The sequence below is a fragment of the Manis pentadactyla genome, chromosome 13, assembly GCF_030020395.1.
Source record: "Manis pentadactyla isolate mManPen7 chromosome 13, mManPen7.hap1, whole genome shotgun sequence".
NCBI classification, from domain to species: domain Eukaryota; kingdom Metazoa; phylum Chordata; class Mammalia; order Pholidota; family Manidae; genus Manis; species Manis pentadactyla.
Genome location: NC_080031.1, coordinates 66,172,051 through 66,181,798, shown reverse-complemented (window position 1 = coordinate 66,181,798; position 9,748 = coordinate 66,172,051). Strand labels below are relative to the sequence as shown.

General features: G+C 43.8%; 1 protein-coding gene across 3 annotated transcripts in view; it reads left to right on the top strand.

Moving 5' to 3' along the window:
* The first annotated feature begins 5,800 nt into the window (after window positions 1-5,800).
* The window catches only part of LMNB1 (lamin B1), a 54,389-nt gene continuing 50,441 nt past the window's right edge, over window positions 5,801-9,748 (top strand). Inside the window, exons 1-2 of one of the 3 annotated variants that reach the window (XM_057490637.1) lie at window positions 5,801-5,994; window positions 6,097-6,580. In XM_057490637.1, the coding sequence (XP_057346620.1) occupies window positions 6,222-6,580 (359 nt within the window). In that variant the 5' untranslated portion in view covers window positions 5,801-5,994; window positions 6,097-6,221. Of the gene's footprint in view, window positions 6,581-9,748 lie in introns of all 3 variants that reach the window. The other 2 variants (XM_057490636.1, XM_057490635.1) reach the window with 2 other exon arrangements.

Here is a 9,748-nt window from a genome sequence, read left to right as displayed (position 1 = left end):
ATACATTTTACATGTATTAGTGTATTCAATCCTTTCAACATCCCTGTAAGGTAGTTCTTTCTCTGGTTTTTACAGGCGAGGAAATGGGGGTTCACTGATGTTAAGTAACGTGCTAGAGGTCACACAGTGTGTGACTGAGCAGGATTCACAGTTGGGTATTCATGAATACCCTGCACTGTCCTGCCTTTATGCTACCTGAATGCTGCTATCTCTATTGTTCCCCCAGTTTCAGTTTTATTTTCTAGTGATTGGATAAATCAGCACACTCTACCTTTAAAGTATTCTTCATGCTATTTCTTACCTCCAGTCCCAGTGGCAGACATAGATCAGACACCAAGATCATCAACTGCTTAATCTCCTACACTCAAATCATTATTTGAGCTTTAAAAGAAATAGGAAGGGAAATAGTGTATTGCTGGTGATCCAGAAGAGTATAAAATCTGACCCTAACATGCAATTCTGTAATGCGCTTCTACCAAATTTCCAAACCTTGTCATTCACACTGTGCTTGCTAATATGTGATACGTGTGTCTTATTCTTGTATTTGATATGTATCCTATTGGATGAACATCTTTTAGATCGATCAACATGTCTGATGTTAACCAAATTGGGCCATCTGATATACCTGTGGTGCAGGTGATTTATCTATGGTTCTCGTTCTCATTGCTTAGCACGCCACACTCAATTTTTAAAATATGCATCTTTAATCAAATGGTTGATTTCCTCTTGTGCCTTCATCAATAATCATGGTCAAGTTTGCTGCAAGCATTTGAGATGACATAGTAAACCTGAAACTGAAATAGGCTGCAGTTATTTAAGGAGAAAAGGTCTTACAATGTTATTTACTGTATTTGGTTCTATTTTATCAAGAATAGTCACTAAGATAAACATTACAGATCAGACTCTTATTTTCAGACAATAGTAACATAAAATAATAAGTTTTCCAAATGGAATTCTTACAGTCTTTTAAGTAATTGTTTTGAGAATTTTAAAAAGTATCTCTTGACTCATGTCTACCAGTGGGCTTTGCTCAAACTAAGTATATAGAAGTATCTCTTAGATAAGGGAGACTGGTTATGAGAAATGACTGATGGGTGAAGGGTCAGGGTACTTAAGTTGTCTGTGGTTGTCTATTGCTCTACTTAAATATGAGGGCCTGTGGACAGAAAAGTGAGAGCATTTCACCATCTACAGTGTCTGCCTGGGACATTCTGCTACCTTGAAGAATCTTAAGATTTGGCTGAAATAATAGACCAAAAAGCAATATGCTAACTTCCAAATGACTGCTATAGAGGATGAAGCCACAGGGGCTCATAGGAGGAATAACATCTTAATTATTTTGCGGTGAAGCTTTACTTTTAAAAGTAAAAATGTAGGACTCACCTCTGTGACTTTCCTTTCTCCTCTGGCAACTGAGGCCTCTTTTCTCCATCTCTTACTTTGAGATCAACCCAACTGAAATTCCTTAACGGAAGCACACAGTAAATGAAAAAAAACCTGAGAGGTTAAGATTAGAGAAATGAAACCAATTTCTTTTAAATGACAACGGGTTTTTGAAAATCTTGTGAAACAGTTGATTCAAGTTACCACAGGGTGGTTTTTTCAAGCAAATGTCACAATGACGAGACTTTTCTGCAGTCACGGCTATCACGGCTTGTCTGATCTAGTTACTTCTGGTATGTAACTGTATACACACTTACATGGTTCTGGGGGTAGCTCAGGAGCCCCCGTGAGACCAGGGGCAGGAACAATGTGCTGTATTTTCTCTGTGTTCTCCATGGCAGTGTCTTATTACTTTATCATCCATGATCTCTTCTGATAAACCCAAAATTCTCATCTGCCCCCAAAATCTGTAAAGCCCCTTAGGAACAGGAGGCTCTCTGTCTTTCCCCACCACAGCCAGTCGAGAATCACAGCTTTTACAAAGTCTGTCTGTTTAAGGAGATTTAGTCAAACTTTTAAATATGTACTACTAAAGCCATAGGTAATTTTTTTGCTTTCCGAATATAAAATATAAAATTATATATTAAATATCCTTTATCAGTCACAATGCTACCTCATGTTCTGCTAACTCCCCTTTTCTCCTCTTCATCTCCATTCTGCTTATTGAGTTAAGCTTGTGACACGTCTTCAGTTGTTTAGAAACTTGCTATGTTATTGAAAGATTTTAGGTCCCTGGATTAAGAGAGATCAGTATTTGTATCTGATCAATAGAAGGCTCAGTGGCCAAATACATAATCTGATAAAATAAAATGACAGTAGTAGTGAAAAACAATTTCATAGGTAGAAACTATTGTTTTAGGTTTCTTTCTTTTTTATTAGGTGCTTAGTTTGTAGTGTTCACATTCCAGTCTTCCCAAGACAAAAATGGCAGCAGTTTTTGTCACTGGGTTTCACCCTTAACACCTCAAATACATCTTTTAAATCTGATCAAGCCCAGTTTAAAAAAAAAATAAAAAGGCTGTATATGATTTCTAACACCTAAAAAAATTACACAGGTTTTATAGCATGGGTGTGAAAAATGAAGAGTCCACAGAAAACTTTAGAGGTCAGGCAATAAACAAGGTGGAAACTTGATCTACTTACAGAAAATAAAGAAGTTTCCAAGTACATTTTGTGAGTTTTTAAAGCTAATCTAGAAGAGACCAGAATGTTTTCATTTATTTTTTTGTGATAAGATCTACATAAAGTGAAATGATCAGATCTTGTGTACAATTTCATGAGCTCTGATAACTGTATTTATTCAAGCACCCATAACCCTACCATTCCAGAAAGTTCCTTAACAACCAGTTCCGATTTCTTTCACATAGATTACACTTACTTGTTCTTGAATTTCCTATAGCTGAGTCATATAAAATGTACTCTTTTTATTGCTGCACATAATGCTCATGAAATTCATACATGTTGATGCATGTAGCTGTAGTTCTTTTTAATTATCTAGTAGTATGTATACCATGATTTATTAGTCTGTTCTGTTGATGGGCATTTGGACTGTTTCCAGTTTGGGCTGTTATGAATAAAGCTACTCTGAACTTCTTGTACAAGTCTTTTAGTAGAAATGCTTTAATTTGTTTGGGGAGTAGAATTGCTGGACTAGAGGGTAGGCGAATTTTTAGCTTTGTAACGAACAAACACTTTCTGAAGTGGTTGTTACCATTTTAACACTCCCATCAGCAATATATGAAAGTTTCAGTTGCTTTATTACTCAATATATTTTAGTAAATCAGAGAGGCCCCTATTTACTTTTCAATGTCTTCTGTCTCTCTTCAGGGACTTTAACAGAATCTTTTTGGTAACATTAATTTGCAGGTATGTGGGTGTCTGAATTCCAGATGCTTCTTGCCGAGTTTCTAATATGCATTCTTAATATAAACAAGTAGAAGCATTTACACAGCATACAGAGTTATCTCATTTTATTGAATAATAGTTCTGTTTCTGAAAAACTTGTAAGGCTAATTTTTTGTAAATCAAGTCACTTACTGAGATAAGTTTCCCCTATTTTAATGTTCAGTTCAAATCCTCTTTTTGTATGATGTCCTCTCTTGTCCTGGCCTCAAGAGATTTCTTCATTCTCTAAATTTTAGTAGTCCCAGTGATCAAATGTCATTCCTTTGGGCCTTCATCATGCATGACTTGATTGATTAACCTATTTATCCACACGTATACATTTCATTTTCACACAAATATATTACATACTCAGTATCTTTATTAAATGAACCACATTTCATACTTAAAAAAAAACCCACATACTTTAAAAAAAATCTTTCATAGGATGCAGTGTAGTTCCTTGCATGCAGGAGCTACTGAATAAAATTTCTGACTCAATTGGTTTCCTATTTTTGTTTTGCTTTTGACAAGGCATAACTTATAATTTGGCTTAAATAATTACTTGTTTTAATTATATGGTAATTTCCTCAATTTTCCATTTTTCTTGACTAATGAAAGCCAGGCCTAAAGTTAAGATTGACTAGAATCTGCTTCCCAGACTTCCCTATTTCCTAGTTTAAAGCATCCCCACACAATGTGGTTTGAAATAAAAAACATGCCATAAGGAGATTAGGGATTCCATCTGGGGTTCCCCTTTAATTCTCCCCTGGGGCTGTGGATTGCCATTTACAGGCCTCCACAAAGTACTGGATCCATTTGCCAGTCCCTGGAGGTTGACATTCTTCGAAGCCCAGCTCACAGATCATCTGTCTCCAAGCAGTTGACTCCTCTTGGGTGCAGAGGCCTGTCTGGTCCTTGGGGTACCTACACTACGCTGTTCATGCCTCCTTTTTAGTACCTGGTACTGTGAAGCAGAATTTATTTTTATGTATGTTTGTCCACAATTGGCTATGACTTTTCAGGTATCCTAAACCTGTAAGGGTTTCTGTTTTAACACTTTTTAAAAACATGCAAATCTCCGGAGAGGTTTCAGCTGGGGAAAAGACTAATCTCTTTATGGCATTCTACATAACAGGACTGGAAGTAGAACCATTAATAAAGACACTATCATCACTCAGAGCGCCCAAAGCTCACAGATGAGAAGCAGCCCCGTGACTTTCACTAATGTTTATGTACATGACTTGATTAATATTTAAAGAACATCTTGGTCTCATTTTTGCCACTATTAAGGTAACTGACCTGTCATTACAGACAAGTTCCTAATGGGTTGTGAGGTGGCCTTTTAGGTTATAGTTAAAGGTGAGGCTCTGCAGTCACTTGAAACCGTCTGGGTTCAAGGGCAGTCCTGTCCCAGCTAGGCAGCCTTAAGGAAATTCATTTATAAAAAGGATGAACTTTCAAATGGCAATAATCCAATTCCCCTACCATAGAGCGGCTGTGTGGGTGGATAACCCACGAAAAACCCAGTGCAGGGCACATAGCTAATCCCAACAAATGTCAGCCTAAAAGTCAAAAACTTTTCAAAGGGATTAATGGACATTCTATTAGGAATAGTTGCCAATTACAATTTAGGTGGTCCTTCTTAAAAGGAAAAAGTCATTTCTACCTAAATTTTCACTACTTCAGGTTTTGATGCATCATATTTTAGTGAAGGATGACAATTAACAGCTTGTGCTATTAACTTCAGTCACATGTTAACAATATCAATTGTGGTTTTGATTTTATAAGCCCCTAAATTGTTAAAAAATACACAGATCATGGACCGACCCCCAGCACTGGTAGCAAATGATTTAATGACAGGGCTTCTGCTTTTTCTGGGGTCTTTATCTGTCGGTTTGAAGACCCGAGCACGTCAACTTGGCAGGGGAGGAGGTGCTCTGACAACACCGGTTTCCATCTGAGAGGGAAAAAAAGGCTTGGATAACAGCGCCGATTACGTAACCACAGCGGCCGGGCCTCCAGACCCTTCTCCGACGCCGCTCCGCTCGGCGGGTATAAGGTTACAACGCCGAGGTCGTCCCGGCCTCCGCGAGTTCTTACGGGTGGCTGCCGGGCACGTTTACATTTGAATTTCCCTGAACTGCCGGGCGTGGGCGTGGGCGCGGGCCCGCCCCGGAAATCTCCGGGCTTCTTCCCGCCAGCTGCAGTCCCGGCCCCTGCAGGGGTTCCCGCGGGGCGGTGGGACGGCCCGGCGCGCACCGGGCCCAAAGTGGCCGAGCGGGCGAACAGCCCGAGACGCCCCTCCAGGGCGCCCTCAGCACTTCCCCGGCCACGCCCAGCCCCGCGCGCCCGGCCGAGGGTTGCTCCGGGATCGAATTTTGAATTCACAGGCCCCGCCCTCGAGCCGCTCGGGCGCGCCGCCTGTTCCCCATTGGTTGGTCACGGTCAGGTGGGGGCGCAGAGCGCGCTGGCCTTGTTGGGGACCGTTTTCCGTGGTCTGAGCCACCTCCTCCTCCCCCCTCTGGGCCCTTCTCCCCGGACCGCCGCGCAGCGCCACGCCGCCTGAGAGGAAACAAAGTGCTGCGGGCGGGAGACTCGGCGGCGGCTGCGGCGGCGTGCGCGGACCCTGCTCGGCCTTCCCGGTGACCCTCTCCGCGGTCTTCCCGAGTGTGTGTGCGTGTTTCCTTACAAAGGGCATTTTTACGACTGATCGGTTCATAGTCCTCCCCTTTCGCCCTTTGTGCTGTAACCTCTCTCCCGCCATCGCAGGTGCTGCTTCCTCCCCACGTCGGCCTCTCCGCGCGCGCTGGTCGCCAGTGTGTGCCTTCGGTCCCGGCTTCGCTCCTGCAGCGCCCCCTGCTCATTCTCCCCCGCCGATCGCCCCGCCGCCCACCATGGCGACCGCGACCCCCGTGCCGCCGCGGGCGGGCAGCCGCGCCAGCGGCCCCGCCACGCCGCTGAGCCCTACGCGGCTGTCGCGGCTGCAGGAGAAGGAGGAGCTGCGCGAGCTCAATGACCGGCTGGCCGTGTACATCGACAAGGTGCGCAGCCTGGAGACGGAGAACAGCGCGCTGCAGCTACAGGTGACGGAGCGGGAGGAGGTGCGCGGCCGCGAGCTCACCGGCCTCAAGGCGCTGTACGAGACCGAGCTGGCCGACGCGCGCCGCGCCCTGGACGACACGGCCCGCGAGCGCGCCAAGCTGCAGATCGACCTGGGCAAGATCAAAGCCGAGCACGACCAGCTGCTCCTCAAGTGAGTGCTCGCCAGGCGGCCGCGTGAGCTCTCCCGAGGGGCTGGGGCTGCAGCCCGAGCGGGAAGACGGGGTCAGTGCCCACGCCCTTCGGAAGCGACAGGGTCTCCGTCTCCGGGAAGGCGAAGGGATCGAGTGTTTCTTACTGGGGGGGAGGGGTCGCGGAGGGGGCTCGAGTTGCCGCGATGGCCGGACCGGCTACACCTTTCCCGATCCGGGATACCTAGCAGGACAGGGCGAGGTGCGCCCATGTGGCCGCGGAAGAGGAACACGCCCGGCTTCGGGCCCGGGACCCCAAGATCCAGAAGGGTTCTCCGGCGCGGAAGCCCCGCGGGTCGCCGGGGTAGGGAGGTGGTGTCTGGGCGCGCGGTCGAACGCGCGGCCCGGTTTCCGGCCAGGCCCGACACAAAGCGTTTGGTGGCTTTGCGGTGTAGGGACGGCGGGTCCGGGAGGAGTAGCTGCCCGCCAGGAGAATGAATGAACTCTGCGCGGGCGGAGGGCCGAAGGGGTGGGACCTGCCTCCAGCGTCCAGGTCTACGCGGGGGTGGGTCCCACTTTGGCGCGCTCGGCCGTGTGACATTTTGAAATCTGCCTCGGATTAGGAGGGAGGGGCGGGGTCTGAACTGAACGCCACTATCGGCTTAGGGCAAAATGGGTTTTAAAGCTCGTTAGCTCTCTCTGGGGAACGGCGTGCTTTCTTTTGGCGGAGACTGGAGCAGGCCCTTGGGTGCTTCTGTGCACCAGACTCCGCCAGCTGGGTTTTTGAATGTCATGGCCGCCGTCCTCCGATCCGTGGACCGCCTACCCCTAAGCAGTCCCCTTCCCCAGCTTTTGCGCCCTCATAATAAAGTCAGTTGGTCTTTCGGGTAATGGAGACACCAGGTTCATTTCGCGCGTCTGTCATTGTGTAGACTGGCCAGGGCAGGTGCAAGGGTGTTGTGTAAATGTGGAGTGTTTCGGAGAGGGGAAAACTAGTAATTATTCCACCTACGGGGGTGGAGGGTGGGGTCTGAATTTTCAGTCCGGGCGCTGGGATAAACTTGCTAGCTTTTGCTTATCTTGCCTTGACTTTCTGTTGAGCAAAATGGTGTAATTTCATTAGTAGGCAGATCGTGTTGATGTCACGCTTTAGAAATTTGCTAAATTTGTGTCCAGAATTCGTTGTCTCCAACCGTCATTGCCAATTGAAATTTTTGGGGATGCCTGATTCTGACTTTGACTGTTTGCCCATGAATGCCTATCTGTATCCGTGGGAATGTTCTTGTCTCAGTCCCTGTCATTTTGTATGTGTGAATCTCTACTTTGCTCCTTAATAAATACTTGAAAATAGTTCATAAAAAGTCTGAGCACTTGGTAAAATAAAATAGTTTAGACTGGCTTATAGTGAAAGGCAATAACAGTCTACTGCCTCTTCCCAGGAGGCAATTATGTTTAGCCCTCTATTTTTATTTCTTTAAGTATTTAGTTCCATGACTCAAAATAATGAGCTTAATATTCCTGTATCTTGGATTTACCAACATTTGGAGTCACACGAGTCCTATCCTCCGTAGTTTTTGTTATTGAATTTCTTAAATCTTAGATGCCTTTGCTTGTATGACTCATTATGTGTAGCACCTAGAAGGTAAAAATATCAGGGCCATGGATTGATCCTGTTGGACCCATCCTGGTTTCAGAAATGTTAAAATATGACACATTAAATATTTGTTATGGGCCAGTCACTGATCCATTTGAAGAGGAAACAGGTTAGGAAGAAAAATTATTACTGCCCTTACGTTGCTGAGTGCAGTAGGGGAGATACCCAGCAAGCAAATAAAAATTGTATTTTATTTAATCAAGCATTTTGATGCTGGTGGTTTATAATCTTTCCAGAGGATAACAGCTAAGGTTTTTCACACAGTAGCAAGACTGTCACCTGGCTGACTCTAGCTGTAAAATGCTCTGTATGTGGCCAGGGGGAACTGAAGGAAGATGGTCAAAAGATACCCAATTCTGGTTACAAGATAAGTATTAGGGATATAATTTTCTTTTGGTAATTAGGTCTGTCCATACATTGCTATTGTCAGGATTAGATGTATTTTTTTCTGTAACATGTTGTAATTGCTCAAAATATGCCACAATTTACTTTCATATTTCAACCCTGATTTCCCTTGCACATTTTGTCCCCAAATAGCCTTTCATTTTTGTTGTTGACTAAAGAAAAATTTGCCTTCAGGATATCTTCAAACTTTTTGACGATATCTAATTGTAAAATATCCATTGCATAGGTGTACTTTCTTCCCTCAAGTTCGTTGGAGAATAACCCTAAGTAGCTTGGGATGGCAGGAGTTAAATGTTTTGTGTCCTCTGTGTCCGAAATCATTTTGTTTGCCTCATGCTTGATTGATAGTTGGGCTAGGTATAGAATACTGGTTCAACATTTTCCCACAGAACTTAGGTAGTATCATATTGCTCTATTGTTTTCCAGCATCCAGTGTTGTAATGTCTGTCTAATGCCAGTGACAGTAATATTTTATTTTGGTAATCGCTTTATTTTTCCTCTCTGGAAGCTTTTGGGGTTTTCGTCTATCCTGGGTTTTGTAAACTGTATGGTAATAGGTCTCAATATGGATATTCTGTTCCACATCCTAGTTGTTACAAGTGTGTTCTTTCAGCTTAAAGGCTTGATCTTTCTTTAACTCTGGGAAACTTACTTTATTCCAGAATTTTATTCCAGAATTTATCGTTATCTTCTAATTTTTTCCTATTCTGGGAAATTACTTTGAATCTTATCCAGCTCAATGGTGACATTTTAACAATCATATTTTTAATTCCAAGAAATCTTTTTGTACCAGTATTTCTCTTTCAGGTGTTTCTGTTTTAAAGATGCATTTTCTTTAATCTGTCTGAGGATAATATTTAGGGCTGTCTTTAAAAAAATTGTCTGTTAATTGGATTATCTCTTTTCCCTCCTAGTCACTTTTTTGTTTGACTTGTTTTTTTTTGTTGTTTTTTTTTGCTAATGACTTTTGTCACATACTTGATAATTGGTTGTTTACATTTATAAATGAAGGACTAGGTAATGGTTGAGTATTACTGCTTCTGTTCAGGTAGTCCCTCCCACCAATTTTTTAAATGGAAGAACAAACTAGGACTTCTTTCTATATGAATGGGATATGCTATTGGCCAGCCTG